We start from the raw sequence: 22,609 nt of genomic DNA, 5'->3' as shown, positions 1-22,609 counted from the left end.
CTAACACTCAACAGAACAGCAATAGAGAATGCTCAGTTACACATTTATTGACATTACTGCTACACTGCATGTGCTGCTGTCCCTAAAACAGGTTGCAGGCACAGTGAGTGTGTAAAACAGCCATACGATGTCTTAGTCATAACCAGGGAAGCTACCAAATAAACTGTCATCATCGTGGTATGCTTTCAGAAAATACTGCTTAGGTACACAGAAACAGACAAGGCACTAGGAACAAGAGTATAATACCTTTACCCATTCATGGAGATGAAACATAGGCAAACATTTACAATAATGCTGATGTGTGAACATGATGAAAAGATTTTCTTTAATGCAGTGTGTTGAAAAGTTAGAAAAAATATCTAATTTAGAATGTTTACAAGTAAGATAGAGTATAACTCACACATGAAAATGTTTAAAGGCTTTATACAGCTTCATTACAATCTGGTTATCGTTCTTTAACTTCAATGATGAGCTTTGAAGGGATACTCTGACAGTTTGGGTAATAGTTTAGCCACTTTCTTGCCAAGAGTTAGATGAGAGAAACAAATTTGATTTCTGTATATGTATTGCATAATACATGCTGTAACAGTTTTTCGACAAATTGGGACATGAAGTTCATACACATGCTGTTCCGCAAAAAAAAAATTGCTGTTGATGATACACTATGGTGTGTGTTACTTAACACACTGTGAAAGCACAAAGTGTCCTTTAAAAAGACAAAATGCAGCATGCCAAATTAGGGGCTCACTGCCTGGCAGTAGTAGAGGACCAGGTTAGTTGTCTCTCTCTGCTTCTTTATGCTAAGTTAATCAATTCACGTCTTGGTTCCAGCATCATATTTGATGTTCTAATAATAAACCATATCTTTTTTTTAACCCTTCGTAACACAACAAATCAATCCTTCTTCCACAATGTAAAACTATTTCTTTAAAGCCCAATTGAAACATTCACCTACTTGGGATGCCATTTTATAAGCATAGTTTCCATACTACTTATGATGATTTCCAATCACAGTTTAATCTTACACGGATGTTAAAAGACAGTCTTTTAGTTGAGTGCAACAGCAGATTTTTTTCTCATAGCAATCCCCAATTAAACAGATGCGAAGTGGAAAACACAAATTGATTAATGTGTCCATGTGTATGACTGCCTGAGCCTCTGATGGGTCAGGGGATGGGTCAGAACCAGACCCGGCATGTGTTATCCTTGCTGCCTGCAGGGGAGCAAAAACCAAAACAGGTGGTTGCACAGAAGGACACAGCTGCATGTTTTTCATCTAAATGTACAATTAAGTATTTGTGACGGCTGGCGAGGAGGAGTTTAGTCACTGCTCCAGGCTACATTTTAACAGTGTGTGGTTGTCAGACGAGGGGTGTGTGTGAGGACGGTGTATACCTGTAAGGATGGTGTCACCCTCATAGTTGAAAACACAGGAGAAGATCTCGTCGGTGTGCCCCTCCAGGACTTGTAAGCAGACTCCAGACTGAACATCCCACAGACGAGCCGTCTTGTCTGAGCTGGCGGTCAGGACTCTGCTGCCCTGGGGGCTGAAGCAGATCTGCCAAGAGAGGCCGAGTCAGGAGAGTTAGCTTCACTCAGAGGTGGGTGTGTGCTACATGAGCGGCAGAATGCTGAAGAAGAGATTAAGCCTAAAGTAGCAGAAATGACAAAGGGAGAGAAAATTTGTGAATTTTTTTTAGCACTTTCCCATGTCAGCATCATTATTCCACAGAGGTCATTCAACTTAAAATACTTAAGGAGAATAAAGGCACCGGTGCCACTACTTAGCGAAGACAACAGAGTATTATGAAAATCAAGGCTGAAGCCGATTTCAACCCGCATTTATCGTTCCCTAAATGGCTTTATGTCCTAACAGTGAGAGGTAGGGAAAGGGATGATTAAATGAAGTTGGCTCTTGATGGCCATGAAAGTACAGTGTGTTTTTATTAAAACTCTAAACTGAACGCCAAGCAGTGACCCCAGACAGGAAAAGGAAAGACAAGAAGCTGATAAATATGGAAGAATGAAGGAAGAAGATGACAGCTGAAGCTACGATATGATGTGCTGAAATGGAAGGAAGACGAATTAAAATGGATAAGGAAGAGAAAGAACATTAGGAAAAAAAGTGCAGAATCAAGGTATAAATAAACAAGATCATGCTGTGTCTCATTTCCATATTGTGTACTAATTCTAACCTCATTTCTAAGTAGTGGGTTCACACGTCCTACTGCATAAGTTATAAAGTTGTCGGCATTCACAGTGTGGTGCTGATGGATGCTATGTAACCTGAGATACCATCTGTTAATGTTCATGTCTTGACTCCCATCACATCTGAGACAGCAAATCTGCCAATTAGAACTTTAATTATGTTTAAAGGCCCTCACTGACCCCATTATGCCTGCCCCACTGTTGGCATGGGATAAATCTGGTATAGAAAATGGAAGGAGGGATGTACTAGGCAAAAGCGTATGTTTATGGAGGTGTGTGTTTCCAGTTCAGTTTTTTTTTTCACCACATGGTAACTAGGTTGTACTCTTGGTCTGGTGAGTCTGATCTCTATCTGAATAGACTGTTACAGGGAGTGGGCATACAAAAGTGCCACCTACTCATCCAGTTGGATTCTTCCTCTTTAACTGTGAAGTATGCTCCAAATGTGCTGTTTCATTGAAATCACTTTGGCCCAAGTGAAGTGCAAGAAAAAAAGCTGATGGTATGTCCAAAATGGGAAGGATTCCTCTTCGTAGAACAAAAGGCTTTTCCAAATGTCCCTTCTAGGTAACAACTTTAGGGCCAAAAATAGCTTTGTACTAGGGCCTGCTAAAATGCCACTTATTCATCCATCTGGATTCCTCCCCTTCAACACTGAAGCATGCTGTACATGGGTTGGGGGCGGGGGTTGGGGGGGGGGTGTAATAATAAGGTGTCCAAGATGGGAAGCATTCCTTCAACTAGCAGAGACACTGAAAACAAAAGATCTTACAATGTTGTGAGATGCTATGAGCACTAGAATCCACATAGAACAACAAATCAGGCCTTGAGAATCAGTTATTCCATTGACAGTCTATTATTTATATTATTAGAAGTGAAAAAGGGTAGTAAGGTAGAAGAAAGACTGAGACACAATGACAATAACAGTAAAAGCATTTCCGAGCAAGATACAGAAACAAGAAGGAGAACCCAGTGAGAAAAATGTTTAAGAAGCAGGGAGGGGAGGAGGAGAAGTGCCCTTTTAGGCAGAGATTAGTGTCATAATCCTCTGGAATCATCCTCCATCCAGTCTATTTATTACTGACTGTCTGATGTGTTTCATTTAACACATGCAGAGAAACTCTTTGAGCCAGACCCTGCAGAAAACACACACGCATGCAGAACATTAGACCTGACAAATAGTAAATGGGTAAAAATTACTCCCATTAAGAGCAAGGTCAATGCAGGGTCAAACACAGCACACACACTCAAATCATAGTAGGCCATGTTTCACAGGGTTAAAAGTTCTTCTTGAGAATGTGGGATTATATGTGATGGCAGAGTGTAACATTTGTCCTCTGAGTTCAAAGGCTAATAGCGCGAGGTCAGACCATGCACAATGATGGTCAGGGATGACACAAAACATCTTGGAGCCTGGACTCCCATCCCTCCATTTCAGCATCACACTTTATCCCATGTTAACAAGATAATCTGAAGAAATATCCTGTTTAAAGCACAGGCAAAGGGAGCTGCAGCCAGAGACTGGGGGATAATCTGACACAAAAATTACAAGCTCATTCACAGCTGCTATTTGCCTGACGCATCCATAACCAGTTATAATAAGACTTAATTGTTATTAGAGTTATAATCTACTTCAGGGCAATTCCATGATGAGAAGGACACAGGAGAAAAAAATAAAACTTCAGCTTTCAACTAGAGAACAATTGAGATAGTTAGTTATGATCTTAAGGGTCAAGGATTTGCAAAGTTTGGTTTGTTTCATTACTTGAAACTTTTTTTTCAGCCACATGATGCATACAATAAAATAAACTTGTAAAACATTAAGAAACTACGAGCTTTTTCAACTCGGCCTGCAAAGTAGATTTTAAGTCCTTTTCAGTGAGTCTTTGATTGATTGAATAGCATAAGTCCCCCTTTCATTGTAAACAAAGCAGAGAATCACAGATATTTGAACTCTTTCCAAAAATCTTTCCAATAAATTCATCATAAAATATGTAACGTCAGTCATCTGAGGACACCGTCCTCTTCCACCACCTAAAACTAGCAGTAAAATCCACTGTAGTACCTAATATATATCTTCATACCAAAATAGCTAAAAATTACAACACCTCCTCAACATAAAACCCTGTATTAAAATAATCTTTTGTTGATTTCACTTGATCAAACGCTGTCTCTTCTTCCTCCTGTCTAGTTTAATGTGAAACGCTCTGAACATCCACCTTTTCGTTTTCAAACAAGTAAGACAGAAAGACAGGGCTGAGATACGTTGGGTTCAGTGACTTACCTTGGAGATTTCTCCATCATGGCCCTCTAAGGTCACGCGACATTGATGTGTGGTTGCACTGAACACTCGTCCTGTACCTAAGAAGGACAGAGACATGCACGGTTATTACTGTGTATGGACTGTGCTTTTTCCTTGACAAATGCTGATTTTGTCCTATGAAACTAAAATGTACACAGCAAGAAGCAAGTAAATAATACGGAAGCATCAAAAAATGTAAAGTTATTAATGAACCATTTGCACTTGGTAAAAAGATGAAATTTACTTGCCAAAATGGTGATTAAGTTAATTTATATTTATCACTGAGTTTGCAGTGAGTGGTGGTGGATGTGTATTGGACTGCATTGCATTGCAAAGTATCACTACTATGATCTCCCACCCCCTTCATGTATGTTAATGGAGTGAACATAGTATTATAAACATTTAAATATAAAGCTGTCCAGCACACAAAAACTGCCCATGATGACCTCAATAATGAACACAGAGTACAATCAACACCTATAACACTGGAACTTCATTAATGATATAACCTTTTAAGCAAATTAATGCATTGTTAGTCTTACCATCAGCAGAGGCAGTGGCAATGAGCTGACCACTTAAATCAAAACACACATCCAACACCTCTTCTTTGTGTCCAACCAGGGTGGCCACACACTTCCCACTGACTGCCTCCCACAACTGCAAACACATTTCCACACAAGAAAAAAAAAAAACACACATAACTACAGATGCACTCAGGGAGGAATCTCATAAGCACAATAAGTAGGATAACATGGACACATGCAAGACAAGTCTCAAAGTTTTCTGGCACGTAGCTGTTAGCTGCCTGAAGTGGCTTTATTGTAGCCCTCTCCCCTGGAGGAGTGCAATGAGGTGGATAATTCTTACTTGTGAGCATGACTCGTCGTGGCATAATTAAAGAATTAGGATTTGATTTTTGCCCTTGAAATGATCACGGAGACAGGAGGTGGAGAGGGGATGGGAAATGGGAAATGGAAGCGAGTGAATGTGAATGACAAGAATCATCCATCACAAATATCTAAGCCTCCAAGTATTTTAAACACCTACATTAATGTATATTATACAGCTATAGTGGGAGGGGAATGTATTCCACTAGGAAAAGAAAATTAATAACAAAAACACATCCCCCCAAGGGCAGGTTTCTAAGTCGCTGGGTTGATGATTGCTCACCTTGGAGGTTTTGTCCATGGAACCTGTGACAATGAGGGAGCAATCCCAGTTAAACTGAACATTGCTTATTTCTCCTGTGTGACCAATCAGAGTGTGAACACGTCTGAGAAAAGACAGAAAAAGTAGCAATTAATCAGTTGTGCACTCTTGTATGGATGCATTGGCATAATATAAGGAATGTGGAGTATAAATTATGACTCGGGCATAAATCAGTGCAGACATTGCAGAAACAATGAAGATGCTTGACCTTCCTGCAGCAACATCCCATATAGCAACTGTGTGGTCGAAGGAGCCGGTGACAAGCTGATTGCCAACTGTGTTAAAGCACAACGACAGGACCTCTGCAGTGTGACCCTGGATGGGATAAAAGAGATGGCATAATCCTTCAATGTGTCATTTCTTTTCTTTGTCATAGCCTCTCTTTTCTCCCATAATGTAAGAAAATGCACATGTCAAAATGCAAATATTATTTATTAAAATAAACATCCTGAGATAAGCCTGAAAAGGTAGATATTTCAATGCTTGAAATTAATTTTTAATAAGAGCATATGGTGACGATTCTGTGCCCAATTGACTGCTGTCAGCGTGACTGATTCTTCATATTGTGAGATACTCTACAGACTAGAGAGCTGCTAGGAGTTGTTGCTGAGTGAGACAGAGCCAGTCAACCAGACAGTCACACTATCAACCCACGTGCAGTCTGCACATCAAAGAGGACCTACTACTCCCCTATGAGAGGGTTATCATTGTCTTACGAAAGAGTTAAAGCTGCATTTCCCATCAGATTAGTTTTTGGATATGTGAAGTGGCAAAAATGCTGGCCATAGACAGCAATTAACACTCAATATCAACTGTAACTACTTTCACAAGTGAATTACAAGCTAATTAAAGAAAAATGAATGAACAGGTGTGTGTCTCAATATCAGAAAAAAAGGCAACAGATGCAAATTAATGAGGTGAGTAAAGCTGACGCACAGTCAGTGTGGCCACCTCCTCCCCACTCTCCACATCCCACAGCTTGGCAGTGGTGTCCATGCTGCCTGTGGCCACCAGTGTACTCTGAGGGTTGAACGCCAGGCACACCTACACAAAACAAAATTCTCTTTCACAGTTACTTGTGGTTTACTCTGCTACAAAGGCAGAGACATATTTATTATCAAAGCACTAAATATATTATCAAAGTACAACCATTACAATACATAGTTTAAATGCATAGTTAGCCTTGGGCCCTTTTGAGTAAAAATGTGCATTATTATGTCTATATGCGGTAGTATGCAGCATATAAAGCAATAACTGGCTAAAAACTAATGGTAATTGTATATTTTTAAGTTAAAATAAACTATAATACATACTATTTCTGCCGTGTGTCCTCGGAAAGTATGAAAACATTTGCCAGTCTCAGCGCACCATAGTTTGCAGGTCTTATCAAAAGAGCCCGTGGCGATCTTGTCTCTAAGTTAATAATGAGGAAATAAAGCAAGGAAACAGAAAATTTTAAGACTAAACACTCTTTTGAATGTAAAATAAAGCTACTAAAGTCTCACATTCCATGAAAATGTTGTGCAGAAACAGCTCATTACCCATATGGGTTGTTGAATGTGATTGCGTATACCACATTTCTATGGCCCTCTAGCATGTGCAGCTCGGTGCCTGAGGCTGTGTCCCAAACTCTGCATGTTCTGTCATAACTCCCAGTGATAAACCTGCACAGTGCGAGACAGAAGAGTAAAGACAATAAAACAAAGAACACTTCTCCTAAACCCCAAACTGCTAAACTTTTTGCAAACTCACCTTGACCCAGATTTGTCAAATGCAACATTTGTCAGTGGCAGTATGTGTGCTTTTAGCTCCTGCAAAAACAGACAAATTGAAAATATACCCTCCAAGGAAATACACCTTTTAGCTTTATTCATCTTTAAAATTACCTCTGCAATTTCCATAAATATAATTAATCTAACTGTAATGAGAAGATCTATTCCCTCTGACCTATCAGGAGGAATCTCCACAGATTAAGACACAGAGTAAAGAAATCAATTTTCTCTGATGTCCAGCTACTTAACTAACCCTGACCTCTATCTGAATTTTATGCATTCATTAATGTACTAAGACACACACGAAGCACATATTATCATGTTATTAGACTTCTGGTGCTTGTCCTCTATTACAAAGACTTTGTAACCTAGCCACTGCTGCTCTCTAGTGCCTTTTCAGAGCACTGACAACTAATTTCACAGAATCAACTGCTAATTTTCCAAAATGTGAACAACATTCATTTAACAGGGAGCTACTATACTGCTGCAATTAACTGATGTTTTCACATTTCCATCATCCAAAAGCATTTCAACTGTCTGTGTAGAATAAACTACACAAAAATTCACCAACATTTATTTACTCCTTCAATATGCAACCTATCACACAAGCCAACTTTGTACTGACCCAAAGTAACTTTCTACATTTGTTTCACTAAATCATACTGTAGATTTTATAACCTGCTGAGTACTTTATTGGAAAATAAATGAATGGATGTTATCACCAGCTGGAATTGAATTGCACCTAAAGATCATGTCACAGTCATAGTGTTTGCTTGTAATTTTCCAGTAACATAAGTTTTTTGTCAAACCTTGCAGAAACAGAACCTGTGGTGGTTCTGCTGGCCCTGTTTCTGCTGCAGTCGAAGAACCAGATGTTTGACCTGTTCAGCCCGGGATTCTGTGATTAGTGGCTCCGATTGCCTGATTTCTGCCACCAACTCATCTGGATTTGTCCTACAAGGCAGGAAAAATACCATTTTCCACAAACTTCACATGACTTGAAAGCAAATGTTTAAAAAATGATTATATGAGAAAAAAAAATCTCAGACTATTTAGCACAAGATAATCTGCTGTATATGAAATACAGTAAAAGAACTTTAAATTCATTCACCCTTTTACCTAAATACAGTTAATATGAAAATACAAAACACTACTCCTAATCTTGTTGAATCTTGTTGAGCACAATTTTTAGGATGAGCTAAGCGTGTAGTGCTACAAAAACATCTTTCTTTAAAAAAAAAAAAAAAAGCATAGACAAGTAGCAGTGAGGAATTTCACTGCACTGAAACTTAATATTACACACACCTTGGTTAAATAGTGTAACAGTATTGAATTTCTAGCATAACAGGAGTGTAGAAATCTAGTGTAGAGTAGTTTTATGATGAGCCACTTTATTCAGAGACTTCATGTTGAGTGTTGAGGTGACAAAGAATTGTTTGGGGGTATGTCTGAATAGTTAAGTAATTTAAATGACAGTATTTTCGAAAGCTCCAAGGCAACCAAACTCCTACAGAGGTTTTGTTCTTAATCAAACACCTGCCAGAAGCCAAAGTAATGCTGGGTGTCGAACTTTACATCTTACATAATAATATACAACTCACATACTCTGGAGTCAAATCCAGAAGGTCGATGGATTTGGTCCTCAAATAACCTCCTTTCTCATATTCCAGGATGATACCTGATAGCAGAAAAACGAATGAAACCAGAAAAATCCACCCATGCTGTCCGTTATAAAGTCTCTCGCTAATTTCACAGACGTTGGTTTAGATTCAGGCATACCCATAGTTGTAACCAACGTTTGGCTTTGGAACTAAGTTAGCTAAAACAAACGTTAGGCTGCAGTAAGTAAACAAACATTTCTGTACAGAAGTATCCCATTTTCTTGAAGATAAATAACGTTACCTGGAGGATAATATCTGAGGAGGAACCTCTTTAGTTTCATGTTAAACTGTATGAAAGACTCGTCTCATCACAGATCAACAAACCGTTGCCACGGCGACCTATATGCGCATGCACTGACACGCATGCGTAGTAAAAACATAAACGTCTTGAGCGACGCGTTTTAGGACGTCCAGAGCAAATAGAGATGCTGGAGAGTCCGTTAGTGCTGCTATTCTGTAACATCCTAGGGCATTATACAAGCAGCTTTAGTATGGAATGATAAAATTAACATAAAACTCGTGCTATACTTTCGCTTTTGACGCCCTCATAAGCCGCATTTTTCTTACTGTCATTGAAAGTTGCAAAAAAAAAAGCGGCGTTCAAAACCCACGTGTTCTTTTTGTAAGTTGGCAGTTTGCATACCATATTTACATAGTTTTTTTAAGTGGCCTTCTCCCTCTCTTTTTTGGCTTTCAATAACCTATACTTTTGACTGTTTATACACCTAACTCACCAACCACAACAGCAGGTGCTTCACTTTGTTATAAGATAAGACAATCCTTTATTACTCTCCCATGTCAGGAGAAATTTTCAGTGTCATCACAAGACATCATATTCATATTGTTCACAGGTACCAGCGTTACTTTGATACAGTGGCGGATCATCCGTGGGGGCATGGTGGGGTCAGTGCCCCCCCCCGGATCTGATTAGTCACCCGTCTGCCCCCCAAAATTTTCGCTGGAAATTTACATTACTGATACTCTGATTTCCGAAGCTCATGAACGCAACTTAGTTGTCGGACTGCACCTGAATGCACCAATGCATTACTTTGATCTTTTGATTGTATTTCGTTTGGATTTGAAGAAGCTTGAAGACGTTTCCTGACAGAGAAGACCAGCAGCTTTGAGTTATGTACAAAGCTGCAGTTAGGTAAAGTTGGAAAGATATTCACAGGACCTTGACTTATCATGGGCAAGATTTACAATTTCTTATCTTTTTGCAGAAGTTGTAGATCTTTACAACTTACACAACCTTGAGTAACTGTTAAAAAGCAATTTCCCTGTGGGAATTAATAAAGTTAGTCTGATTGTGATTGTGTTTTAACAGGAATGCCCATTGTCCACCTTTAATACCCAAATAGGCGCAAACTAGGAGAAGGGTTCCCCCTTGAAATTGTAGTCACCTTTTGAATTGCTTAATTTCAGTTACACAAGAGGTTCTTTTACAATGACTTAGTAATGTATGGATGCATAACTGAGGAATGTACAGAAATAAACAGCATGGCCATCTCATGACAAGTTTAAACCAGCAGTTTAAATGCTTGGGAGACAAGCTGAGTCATGGAATTCTAACTCCTGAACAGTTTGGATTGTATATAGTGGAACAAATGGTAAGTTAAATAATTGTAGGCTAATGTTTTTATATGTTAAATCACTGCTTTGTATGGCTGTTGGCATGATTCCTACATGCAATTGTGTCAATTATTGCTTACTAATAACTTTTTAAGAACAATTATGTCTCTGTGCTCTCACCTGCATATTCCCAGGCTCAGTCTGTCTCTGTTTGTCCAACAACAGAATGCATCATTTCTCAGATCAAAGTCTCCAGCTCATATAGTCTGACTAAGGCACGTGAAGATCATAAAGATTATGTGTGTACAATCTGACTACTGATGAGTACTGATACCTTCAAAGAAGCTCAAAGCACTCCGCGTAGTCACACTGTACAAGATCAGGGTGCTCAGGTAGCTCTCAGAACCACACAGGACCTGCAGCAATTTCAGCTGAGGTAAAAGCATGGGCTGCTGGACCAAGCTGAAGGCGTCCGGATGGGCTTATCCTACTGCAATCCTGTCACTCTATGGGTTTTTTGCTAACTGCAGAGTAGCAGAGCCCTTCCTGACACCATACTTAATTGGACCACACAAGAACATCTCTGAAGAAGTGGTAAGGATTGAAGACACACATGTTTTGTTAATTGCACGTAGACTTATTCTACAATCTGGAGCACCTGATCTGAGACAGACTGCTCTTCAGTTCTGACTGCCAAGAGATGTGCATGCCATGTGCAAGAGACAGGAATGAGTGACTCTTGTTCCCCACAGGTGACCAACTACCTGTTTCCTATCTGGACGTATTCCTACCTGGCCTTCCTTTTCCCTGTTTTTCTCCTGACTGACTTCCTGAGATACAAGCCAGTTATAATAATTCAAGGGCTCTTTCTTGTCACCAACTATGTCCTACTGTGCTTTGCCCCAGGTGTTCCTGCCATGACTGTCCTGCAGGTCAGTTGAAACATCACTTGATGATATTACTGTCTTGCTGCAGCACTGAATATTACACAACCATACCCGCAGAAAATATGATTCATTTCTTAAGCCATTGTTAATGTAAAAATTGTCATCATGATATATAGTTTCTTTAAAACCCTTCCATCCAATCAACAGGTCAACTATGCTGTAGTGACTTCCACAGAAGTGGGTTACTTCTCCTACATTTACAGCGTGATTCCAATTGAGAATTACCAAAGAGCTACTGGTTACCTGCGCAGCGCCATGTTGGCTGGATATACAACTGGTGCCAGCCTCGGCCAGGTGCTCATCTCTGTTGCAGGTAGGGTTTTGAGCCCTACAATTAATATAGAATAAACATTTTCAGAATAGAAAACCATTGCATTTCTAGTTCTTTCTCCACAATAAGAATTCTCTTTAAAGCTCTGAATACAAAAAATCTTAAAATCTGTCTTGTTTAGATGCATAACTAAATTAACTGCAAAGAAAATTATGAAACAATTGTACTGAATTGTGCTCAAAAATTTGAGCAAGCACTGATGAATCATCAACTCTAATCAACAGGGGTGGACTACTTCTACATCAACGCTCTCACTCTGGGCATTGTAAGCGTAGCATTTCTCATCACATTCTGGTTGCCAATGCCCCAAAGAAGTATGTTCTTCAAAGGGAAAAGGGATGCAGCTGTGGGCTCGCAGTTCCAGCAGGAGGGTCCACTGGGAGAAAACAGATTGGAGGATCCAGTGATGGATAAGGATAGAGCAGACTCAGGGAAAGAGGAGATGGAGCACAATGGCAGCGCTGGCTGGTGCAGCAGGGAAAATGTGGCCACTGTGGGCCCTGTCCTTTGGCAAAGCTTCAGGGAGTCCTACTCTTCGAGGTATTTTCATTTTCTCTTTTTTTTTTTCTTTTGATCCTGGTCACACTCTGAAATTGAACTTATTCACACATATCATGAACACACAGGGGTTTTACTAGTAGTGGTATTTTTCTGTAATGTATTATCAGTGTAGTGTTTCTAAATAGTAGCCTTCTAATTACTGTCATCATTATAATCTATTGTAATAATCCTCACAATGCAGAAATTTAATCTACTGGTCCTTGTGGTGGGCTCTGGCCACAGCTGGCTACATGCAGGTCTTTAACTACATCCAGCTCATGTGGGACCACATAAAACCATCGGCAACGTCAACCATCTACAACGGAGGAGTGGAGGCTGTATGCTGTCTTGTAGGTAAGGCAGGTTCTGTTTAGAAAATAAAAATGCGTGATATAGTGAGAAATTAGTAAATAAAATATGTTTTTCAAAATTCAAAAAGCCACTATCAGCTGTTGTTTGTGTGATCAGAGTAAAACACTAAAACAGGCAATGCATTGCTGTTTTTTTTGTCTTTTTATGAGGTTTCTCCACATATCCACAATACTTTAACTAAACAGAGACTTCCAAAAGTATTACCGTGTAAATGGGACAATAAATCCACACACTAAAAAGCAATTTTATACTACTTTTTGTTAAATCTGAACATTGTGCACACTGATAGAAGCCAGGGATCACTGAATCTTCCCACACTGAGAACGAGAACCAGGAGTTCAAGGAGCATGAGGGTGAAGAAAAGACAGCAGCACAATTACATAGAGAGCAAAAATGAAATTTAACAGTGTCATTTAAAGCTGTTATGTCTGATGGCACATGGACTTATAAGCCCTTGCATTGCTTGCAACGCTGTCCCTGGTTCTACAGGGTAACAGATTAAATTGAAAATGTGTATTGATTTTGAAAGGGAATAGCAGCTCCACATTTCTTTTGGCTAAGCTTCAACCTGGCTCAGCATGAGAAGAAGAAGAGTAATTGCTTCAATTTAGGAGACGGAGTTAAAAGGTAATGGCTTCCCTGATTATTGCTGATAGTTGATTCCAAGAGCCAGGAGAAAGTGGTTCATCATAATAGGCAGGTGCCGAGGAGGCCAGCGAAGGCATTAGTGTGCATACGATTTTGTGTAGAGGCCACACTTTTTAACAGTGTTCAAGGAAAGAGAGGTCAGTGTTAGGATTAATGAACGAATCAGGAAGCAACAACAACAAGGGTGCAAATACACAGTGGAGGCATGGTACACCGGAATGCCAGAGTAATTGCTTCATTTGTCTCCTCCGTGGTCCAGGTGCTGCAGCAGCTTTCTCTGTGGGCCACCTGAAGCTGAACTGGGCTGTTTGGGGAGAACTGGCATTAGGGTTGTTCTCAGCCGCGGCGACAGGTGCTGTGTTTCTGATGGCATTCACCAGCAGTATCTGGGTGTGCTATGCTGGTTATGCGGTATTCAAATCCTGCTACATGCTTCTCTTCACCATCACAGTGTAAGTGCGCAACTCAATTCCTCCAAACTCAATTGTGAAAAAAAATTACGTTTTCCATAGTCTAAGGAGACATGTTCAAACTGCTTTATCTATCTGACCCACAAATCAAAGCCCAATCAACTGGCAAAGATATACAGAGAAAAGCAGACAGCAGACATTTGAAATTTGCTGATTACTGTTTCTCATCCATCTGGCATCTATAATCTAGTGCTCTCATAATTATAACTACTTTGTCACTGCAGATTTCAGATTGCATCCAACCTCTCCATGGAGTGCTACGCTTTGACATTTGGGATCAACACTTTCGTTGCCCTCACTCTACAGACCATCATTACAGCTATTGTTGTTGATGAGACTGCACTGGGTCTGGACATAGTAACACAGGTATATTTCTAGACTTCCATACACTTCTTCTTCTTTGTTTTAATAGCAGCACACATGAGTTTAACGCTGGTCATCTCCATGTAGAATCATTTGAAATTAGGGATGTGAGCAACACTCTGCTGCATAACAAGCACAGAAATGTGGGGACAGAGTGACACCTGGTGGCCATGTTGCATGCTGACATGTATGAAGTAAATTAATAATGCTAAGGATAACAGATGCTTCTTTCTGCAGTTCATCATATATGGCAGCTACTACGCTGTCATCTCCTTGCTCTTTCTGATTCGAGGGACCTACACCGCCTGCATACATCAGTGCTATCCGGAGCACACGGATGCCAAAGGGAGTCCAGAGTCAGGTGTGGAGGTGATCGCTGCTCAACGTCTTTGACCAATGCCCATGTTCCATTTGTTTATGGAGGAATAAAATAATCATGAGCTTTACAAATGACCTTTACTACTTTGTCAATCAGCACTATGAAATGGTGCAATAATTGCTCATTAGTATTAAAGATAAACCCAAAGAGATAAGTCTGCTTGCCTGTGCAATTTATTACATGTGCGTCACCTTGAGCTCTTAGCTGCTCTTTGACCGGGTTGCTCATTGACAAACCAAGCTCAGTGTGTAGACACCCACAGGTTTTACCCACAAAGCAGGCAAAACAAACAGTGCTGCACACCGAGGGAACACATACAGACACCTGAAACAGGTCGAAGAACAGCAGAAGATGGAGGCAGTGAGGAAGTGGAGGTCAGGCTGGAGGTATCCCACAACTCTGCTGTGCATCTATGGATTCTTCAGCACAGTTAAACCACTGGAGCCTTTTCTCATCCCATTCATGACAGGACCGGACAAGAATCTGACAACTGAAGAGGTACAAAACAAAGGACAAATGGCTAAACGGCTCAAGAAAATCATTAATTGAAAAAACAAACATTTAAATGATTAGAAAACAACCAAATTGGTGAATCATAACCATCTTGGCAAACTCTGATATTTTCATTTGAGTGATAAAAATCCAATCATGATAATAAAAGCTGTGATTTATTGCTAAGAAGCAATAAAGTTCCTGCCATAAATTCAGTGGTTGTTTTTGCATTATTACATTCATTACTGTGTTTACCTCTCAGGTTAACAATCAAATCTTCCCAGTATGGACGTACTCCTACCTGTCTGTACTGGTGCCGGTGTTCCTGCTGACCGACTGGCTGCGTTACAAGCCCGTCGTGGTGTTTCAGTCTGTTGTGCTCTTTATCACTACATCGCTGCTGCTGTGGACCGAAAGTGTGGCAGCCATGCAGCTCACGCAGTTCTTCTATGCGATGGTGACAGCCAGCGATGTGGCCTACTTCTCCTACATTTACAGGTCATACACTGTTGCTCAAGCACTATTCATGTCAGAGGTTTGCATTGTTGGAACAGACACAACATTTTGACTGTGTTATTCGTTACAGTGTGATAGATCTGAAGAGGTACAGGAAGGCCACATCTTACAGCCGCAGTGTCCAGCTCCTGGGGTACACAGTGGGCTCTGTGCTGGGCCAGCTGCTTGTCAGCTTCAACCTCATGTCCTACAGCAACATCCTGGTGTTTACTCTGGTTCTCACTGCTATCGCTCTCCTCACTTCACTCCTCCTGCCAATGCCGCAGCACAGCATGTTCTTTCATCGAAGACATCCTGGACAGGAAACAGCAAAGGAGGGAACTGAGACAGATGGAGGTGGTGTTGTAGATGCAACAGAAAACTCAAGGAGATCAAAGATGTCTCTGGAAGAAGTGGGCAATGAAAAAGAGGAGAAAGGAGCCACAGTGGATGATACAAAAAAAGGACTGGAGGGAGATGGGCCCATGGCTGAGGAACGTGAGGAGACTGTAGGTGCACAAAGCTGCACCCAAGTCCTCCTGCAGCTGTGGAGAGACTTCCGTCAGTGCTACTCCTCCAGACAGCTGCTCTACTGGTCAGTGTGGTGGGCAATGGCTACCTGTGGCTACAACCAGACGGTCAACTATGTGCAGGTTTGTTGTGAAGGCAGCATAAACAAAAAGAAAAAAGAAAATTTAAAGCATGCTATCATCAAAATGTATAAAATATAAAGCCATTGCACAAATCTAAATTTCAAAATAGGATTTAGATAGATCTGATTGCCAGTCCGGCTTCCTCCCACAGTCCAAAAATATGCTGAGGTTAATTGATAACTCTAAATTGCCCGTAGGTGTGAATGTGAGAGTGATTGTTTGTCTGTATCTGTATATATATGTAGCCCTGCGACAGACTGGCGACCTGTCCAGGGTGTCCCCTGCCTTCGCCCGAGTCAGCTGGGATAGACTCCAGCACCCCCCGCGACCCTAGTGAGGATAAAGCGATGTATAGAGAATGGATGGATGGATGGATGGATAGATCTGATTGCTATACAATGGGTTCATCTGTATTGAACAAGAAAGTCTACCCCTTCCAATGTTGGAAATGCTGTAATTTCAAAAGCAAAACTGGGTCTGAAACTCCACCAAACACAAATCGGATGACACATTACATGACTTTATAGCTGAAGTCTTTCTTGTTTATAATTGTGCACTTCAAGGCAATACACGTGGTTTATCTTCAAAAATCATAATTGGGCTTACAAGTGTGACCAGTACTTCCAAAACACCAAATAATCCTTGTAATATCCCATGCAGGTGCTGTGGGAGCATGTGCAGCCCTCTCAGAACTTCACCATTTACAATGGAGGTGTGGAGGCGGTGTCTAACCTGCTGAGTAAGCGAAAGCCGTACAAGCTAAACCCCTACAACAAACTGTGGCTATCGGTGATCAATATAAAATGTTGTCAGTGCTTAATCAGCTGTGTTGTTTTACAGGCGCAGCTACAGCGTATGGTATAGGCTTCACTGAGGTGAGATGGGAGCAGTGGGGAGAGCTGGCCCTGGGTGGTTTCTCAGGACTTGGCGCTGCTGCACTATTCCTCATGACATTCATTGGCAACATCTGGGTCTGCTACTGTGGTTACGTCATCTTCAAGAGTCTCTACATGCTGCTGATAACAATAGCCATGTAAGAGTATAATTTTACACCATGACTCAGTTGATATTTTATTGCGTCCAGATTAGGAAAAGAGTATTGACGTAAGTAATTAAGAAACGCTATTGGTCTCCTAGGTTTCAGATTGCAACTGGCCTGTCAATGGAAAGATATGCACTGGTCTTTGGGGTAAACACCTTTGGAGCACTGGCTTTGCAGACAATTCTCACTTCTATCGTGGTGGACAGCAGAGGACTGGCCTTGAGCATCATTCCTCAGGTAAGACATCTGATCACTAAATATGTGCAGCACAAATGTTTATAAATCTTTCAGAATTCTAAGCTTTTAAACTGTGTGTTCTTTTGCAGTTCACCATATATGCCAGCTACTTCTCAGTCATCGCTGGTGTTTTTACTCTTCGGGGACTATATCGCATTTGGAGCACTAAAAGAAACAAGAGAGACACCTCCTTCAGATCAAAATGACTCTTCAAGCTATGGAGAACACGGATTCTGAATCTGAAGACAAACTGCGATAAGCAGTTGTGTTTTTGGTCCGCTCAGTAGCTCCGTGTCAGTTTAAAAGGAAAATGACAAAGGCTTTAAATTACTGCAACATTATGAATAGAAATCTTTTTTCCATACAAAACAATATACAAGGCTTTCCATACATCCATATCAATGAATTCTTTGGTCATTTCTTCTTACTTAAAATTCATTTTAATATATATACTGTATATATTTACACATTAACTTAAAATTCTCTAATACCCAATGTAAGTGGTTTTCAGTTCATCAGCCATTGTTACCCATATACATGTGGTTGACTGTTGTTCAAAAGTGTTGAATCCTGGGTCTGTCAGCAGGGCAGGGGATGGCAGAGAAATGAGTCCCCTACCCATCCCTGGTACAGCATTCACTCCTTTTTCATCTCTCAACAACAGAATATACATTTTTTTTCTTCAGTGAAAACAATTTACCTAAAAGGATCCTGCACAAATAAACAGTTTGGTTCTTTACAAATACAGTAACTGGCAGTACCCATTAGCTTTACCAAGCAACAGTTCTGTCTTAACAAATCTTGTGTGTTAGATACAAATACTGATATGCACAAAGAGCTAATTTTCTAAAAGAAAAAAAACAATATGTACAATTTGCAGCATAATGAATGGGATATACTGTACGCAATAACTTAGTTTTCAGCCAGTTTGATTATACATTGTGGCTCAGTAGAGGCCAGGCCAGTTCACAGGTTAAATAGAGAAGAGCGGATCAACCTCTCCCTCTGCACACACCATCACTTTGTTTTGTAGCTATAGACAGTGCCAGCATGACCGTCTCGCATATTGTTCCATTTGTGACAAACTGCGATAGAAAATACAAATTCTTACAAACATTGTGTTTTTAAAGCTACTTGTGAAACAAAACAGTGCAATAGGTGCAAGCGCGCCAGTTGTTGACCCTGTAGTGCAGCAGACAAGATGGATTCGCTATAAGAAGGGATTTGTTGAAGAGCCTCCAGCCGGATACTGTGCAGATGGACCCGCACCCTGGAATTAAAAAGGGATACACAAACAGTCAGACAGATGTGTTTATTGTGCAAAGAATGGCCAAAAAAAAAAAAAAAAAAAACTCACTAGATTCCATTTTGTTGCCCAGAGTTAAAAAAGAAGATTAGCTTAGCATGAAGGCTGAGAACAGGTACACACAGCTACAACAGATATGTTTAAAATTTAACAAAATCAGCCTGTCAGAACCTCTGAAGCTGAGTAACATTTTATATCTGATTTGTTAAATCCTAAACTAAAACCTAACTGTAGTTCACCATTTTGAATTGGATTAGGTGCCAATGTTTTTTCTTAACTGGGACCGGATGGTGGACAGCCAGCAGAAACCACAAAAAGCTTCTGGTCCCAGCTGCTGGCTCCAGCTACATATTAAGTTCAAACTTTTTTACTACTCTCCAAAAGACAATAAATAAGCAGAACTATGCTTCAATATAAAATGAAAACGTCCAGCTTTAACCCCTTTAGCTTCAGTGTACCGCCGGCGGTACACCTACTAATTTGCATAGGAATTTCAAGAATGTCCGACGGCTGCAAACGCGATTATACAAACACTATACGCCGATGGAAAGCTTAGATTCTCATGAATCCGCCGGTATAAACCACTTTCAGATGCGATTACTACAGCGGGTGAGAAAAACACATTTGTCCGACAAAAACGAATATTCATCCATCCGTTCTCTATACACGGCTTCAACGCACACAGCGCGACTCACATTTCCGGGTTTATTATTACACACAAAAAAAAAAGATTCCACAAAAAACGGCCATAATCCAACCTTTTACATCCAGATGACACAAGCCAGTAAACTATTTTGTCCAAAACATGTCCTGAAGTCGGTATAAAATCCCCGAATCGGTCATTTTCAAGGAAATGCACCTCGCGATGCCTGTCCAATATTCCCTGTATTTTTCGTAATTTTTTTTATTTAAAAATAGAATATTAGCGATTTTTGTACTGAAAACGGCTGGAATTGACTGAAGCTTAAAGGGTTAACCAATGACTTTTGGCTTCATTACTGACTAATACAATGGCAACTATGTAATAATTTGTCTCTTCAATGCAACTAAAGACTTGTATCTTCAGAATCATCAGCACAAAACCAGAAAAGAATGCAACAATATAGAAATGTTGTAACAATAAACACTGTTCCAAGGACTCAAGCCCCTTCTTTCATTCTGGTGTAAATATCACATACAAAAGGAAATCAGAAAACATTGCCACTGTACTAACCAGAAAAGGGTTGCTCGAGACCATAGGTCCTGCCATTGCCTGTCCAAAAGGAGTCACAACAGGCTTGGCCGGGCCAAAGGCTGGAAACCCTCCACCTGAAAGATGTGCACATTGTCACTGATGGGACATCCACATAACTGTTTAATAATAATTACAGCAATAACAAATTGAGTAAGTTTCACGTTCAGTTGAGCAAACCCAATAACATAAAAATAACCTAAACATAAGATATGCAACATTATCATAAGTACTCAGTCAGAAACACGTTCAAGCTTAAATTTCAGCACAGGTACTAATGGAGATTAGTCTACATCTACACGATCTACAACAGACACACACACACACCGTTGGGCTGCTGGGGATATGCAGGAGGCTGAGGAAAGGGAGCCTGGCCAGGAAAGGGTGGTTGGAATGTTCCACTAAAGCTGGTGGGGAGGTTGTACGCTGCAGAATTCCCAAATCCAGATGGCATACTCATGGAGCCTGTGCCAAATGGTGCTGCAACACAGCAGGACAGCAACAGGTTACAGAAGCCTATTTAAAGCTCAATAAAACCCAGACAGACAACAAGTAAAAGCTGGTTCGAAGTTAACACATACAGTTACATGCAAAATTATTCCATCCCCCTGACATTTTTGAATTTCTGGCAAAATGAGCAACAACTGCAGGCGATTACTAAATCTTATGAGAGGTGAACAGCTAGTTCATTGAAATATAATACCAAAGCAAATAGAGATTTAATTCATAATCCATTCAAAATTTCAACTTCTTTATAAAAAGCAGGTTGCAAAATTATTCAACCCCTTATAAACAATGCTAGGTAAATACAGATAATTGCAGTACAACTCAAATGCCATACATCTGTATGTATACATTTTGAGTTGAATTCAGTGGTGACACATGCTAAATATGTAGACTTAGAGTCAACACTCCCCATACGCCTCTTAAGCAACATGGTTAAGACCAGAGAGATGTCCCTGAAGTTTAGAGAGGAGATAGTTGTTTTGCACAAGAAAGGAAAAGAATACAAGGAGATATCCAAGCTTTTGCATGTTCCCAGAGACACTGTTGGAAGCATCATTCGTAAGTTCAAAGCCACCGGTACTGTGGCTACACTACATGGTCGTGGTCGGAAGAAAAAAAGCCGTCGGCAAGCATATCAAGATTCCTGCGGAGATAGAGGGACAAGAACCCTAGGCTGACTGCCAAGGACCTGCAGGAAGATTCGGCTGAAAGAGGAACTGATGTTTCCGTGGACACAGTACGCCTCACGCTCCATGCTGAAGGGCTTAATGCCAGATCCCCTAGACGGACACCGCTTCTGAAGCCACACCACAAGAAGACTCATCTCCAGTATGCTAAAACCAACCTATCAAAGTCACAGAAGCTCTGAGAGACTGTTCAATGGACTGATGAGACAAAACTAGAGCTCTTTGGTCCTATGGTTTAGAGGTCTGTCTGGCACAGGAAGAATGAGGCATAGGAGAAGACACCCTGCCTATTGTAAAGCATGGTGGTGGATCTGTGATGCTGTGGGGGTGTGGGGGTATTTGCTTCTAATGGAACTGGGAATCTCCAACGTATTGAAGGCACCATGGATTCAGACAAGTACCAGGATATTTTGGCCAAGAATATCACTCAGTCCATGAAAGAATTGAAGCTTGGGCTGAATTGGACATTCCAGCAAGACAATGACCCCAAGCACACATCAAACTCAACAAAAGCTTGGTTAGAGAAAAAAGGCTGGAAGGTTCTTGAGTGGCCATCACAATCTCCAGACTTAAATCCAATCAAGCATCTGTGGTGGGATCTAAAGAAAGCTGTTGCAGCACAGAGACCTAAGAACATTGCTGACCTAGAGACCAACACCCACATGGAATGGGCTAAAATTCCCAAGGAGCGCTGCCAGAAGTTTGTTACAGACTACGCCTTCTGTGTACAGCAGATCACTGCAGCAAAATGGTGCTGCATGAAGTAAGAAAGACACAGCCTCATAGGGATTGAATAATATTGCAACCTGTTTTTTTGTTTAAAAAAAAAAAAGGTGAAATTTTGGATGGATTATGAATGAAATATTGATTCTGATTTAGCATTATATTTCAATAAACTAACTACTCACCTCTTATCGGATTTAGTAATCACCTGTAGTTGTCATGTCGCTCATTTTGCCTGAATGTTTAAAATGTCAGGGGGATTGGAAAATTTTGAATGCAACTGTATTGCTTCTTAAGTCTATATTCAAAATGGTGACATGAATTTTACAGCATACACACAGTTGCCTATAAAATGTTATATTACACAAAAGCTGGCACACATCAGCAGATAAAACTGACGAACGGATGTGAAAACTGGAATATTATTATCAGAGTGATAGGAAGCAACTCGCTGTGAGTGAAG

General features: G+C 40.5%; 4 protein-coding genes across 14 annotated transcripts in view; 2 read left to right on the top strand and 2 right to left on the bottom strand.

The window, feature by feature from the left end:
• Window positions 1-31: 31 nt before the first annotated feature.
• daw1 (dynein assembly factor with WDR repeat domains 1) lies at window positions 32-9,496 on the bottom strand. Of its 3 annotated transcripts, XM_022192584.2 has the most exons (13): window positions 9,394-9,496; window positions 9,097-9,169; window positions 8,301-8,445; window positions 7,472-7,530; window positions 7,261-7,383; window positions 7,033-7,132; window positions 6,656-6,763; window positions 5,928-6,034; window positions 5,681-5,783; window positions 5,053-5,167; window positions 4,493-4,569; window positions 1,396-1,558; window positions 32-1,213 (listed from the first exon to the last, which is right to left on the bottom strand). In XM_022192584.2, exons 1-13 carry the CDS (start codon window positions 9,431-9,433, stop codon window positions 1,179-1,181), a joined length of 1,248 nt encoding a protein of 415 aa, XP_022048276.1. In that variant the 5' UTR covers window positions 9,434-9,496; the 3' UTR covers window positions 32-1,178. The 3 variants fall into 3 exon arrangements, with proteins under 3 accessions (XP_022048276.1, XP_051813954.1, XP_051813955.1); XM_051957994.1 differs by having other exon boundaries at window positions 32-1,558; XM_051957995.1 differs by having other exon boundaries at window positions 32-1,558; window positions 9,093-9,169; window positions 9,394-9,440.
• slc19a3b (solute carrier family 19 member 3b) lies at window positions 8,460-14,928 on the top strand. Its single transcript, XM_022192583.2, has 8 exons — window positions 8,460-11,318; window positions 11,477-11,656; window positions 11,819-11,984; window positions 12,227-12,542; window positions 12,745-12,896; window positions 13,822-14,014; window positions 14,257-14,398; window positions 14,633-14,928. Exons 1-8 carry the CDS (start codon window positions 11,169-11,171, stop codon window positions 14,786-14,788), a joined length of 1,455 nt encoding a protein of 484 aa, XP_022048275.2. The 5' UTR covers window positions 8,460-11,168; the 3' UTR covers window positions 14,789-14,928.
• Window positions 14,929-15,047: 119 nt separating this feature from the next.
• slc19a3a (solute carrier family 19 member 3a) lies at window positions 15,048-20,137 on the top strand. Its single transcript, XM_022192582.2, has 7 exons — window positions 15,048-15,272; window positions 15,529-15,764; window positions 15,853-16,414; window positions 17,075-17,153; window positions 17,255-17,447; window positions 17,552-17,693; window positions 17,783-20,137. The coding sequence occupies exons 1-7, from the start codon at window positions 15,126-15,128 to the stop codon at window positions 17,897-17,899; spliced, it is 1,476 nt and encodes a 491-aa protein (XP_022048274.1). The 5' UTR covers window positions 15,048-15,125; the 3' UTR covers window positions 17,900-20,137.
• Window positions 18,111-22,609, bottom strand: part of agfg1a (ArfGAP with FG repeats 1a) — a 28,565-nt gene continuing 24,066 nt past the window's right edge. For all 9 annotated transcript variants that reach the window (XM_051957989.1, XM_051957990.1, XM_022192573.2 and 6 more), the window contains 3 exons: window positions 20,558-20,710; window positions 20,213-20,307; window positions 18,111-18,963 (listed from right to left, as the gene is read on the bottom strand). In XM_051957989.1, the coding sequence (XP_051813949.1) occupies window positions 18,904-18,963; window positions 20,213-20,307; window positions 20,558-20,710 (308 nt within the window). In that variant the 3' untranslated portion in view covers window positions 18,111-18,903. The remainder of the gene's footprint in view (window positions 18,964-20,212; window positions 20,308-20,557; window positions 20,711-22,609) is intronic.

The sequence above is a fragment of the Acanthochromis polyacanthus genome, chromosome 13 (assembly GCF_021347895.1).
Source record: "Acanthochromis polyacanthus isolate Apoly-LR-REF ecotype Palm Island chromosome 13, KAUST_Apoly_ChrSc, whole genome shotgun sequence".
NCBI lineage: Eukaryota > Metazoa > Chordata > Actinopteri > Pomacentridae > Acanthochromis > Acanthochromis polyacanthus.
The sequence above is the reverse complement of the archived record's forward strand: the minus strand, read 5'-3'. Positions and strand labels throughout refer to the sequence as shown.

What these genes read in the sequence shown, in the direction of transcription:
- slc19a3b (XM_022192583.2), top strand. Translation starts at nt 11,169, where the DNA reads ATGGGCTGCTGGACCAAGCTGAAGGCGTCCGGATGGGCTTATCCTACT. An exon ending in AGGGAGTCCTACTCTTCGAG is followed by an intron (nt 12,543 to 12,744) that starts GTATTTTCATTT and finishes CTCACAATGCAG; the next exon opens with AAATTTAATCTACTGGTCCT. An exon ending in GGCTGTATGCTGTCTTGTAG is followed by an intron (nt 12,897 to 13,821) that starts GTAAGGCAGGTT and finishes TCCGTGGTCCAG; the next exon opens with GTGCTGCAGCAGCTTTCTCT.
- slc19a3a (XM_022192582.2), top strand. Translation starts at nt 15,126, where the DNA reads ATGGAGGCAGTGAGGAAGTGGAGGTCAGGCTGGAGGTATCCCACAACT. An exon ending in AGAATCTGACAACTGAAGAG is followed by an intron (nt 15,273 to 15,528) that starts GTACAAAACAAA and finishes TTTACCTCTCAG; the next exon opens with GTTAACAATCAAATCTTCCC. An exon ending in AGACGGTCAACTATGTGCAG is followed by an intron (nt 16,415 to 17,074) that starts GTTTGTTGTGAA and finishes TATCCCATGCAG; the next exon opens with GTGCTGTGGGAGCATGTGCA.
- daw1 (XM_051957994.1), bottom strand. Translation starts at nt 9,433, where the DNA reads ATGAAACTAAAGAGGTTCCTCCTCAGATATTATCCTCCAG. An exon ending in AGGAGGTGGCCACACTGACT is followed by an intron (nt 6,035 to 6,655) that starts GTGCGTCAGCTT and finishes TATCCCATCCAG; the next exon opens with GGTCACACTGCAGAGGTCCT. An exon ending in ATGATGGAGAAATCTCCAAG is followed by an intron (nt 1,559 to 4,492) that starts GTAAGTCACTGA and finishes CTCTCTTGGCAG; the next exon opens with ATCTGCTTCAGCCCCCAGGG.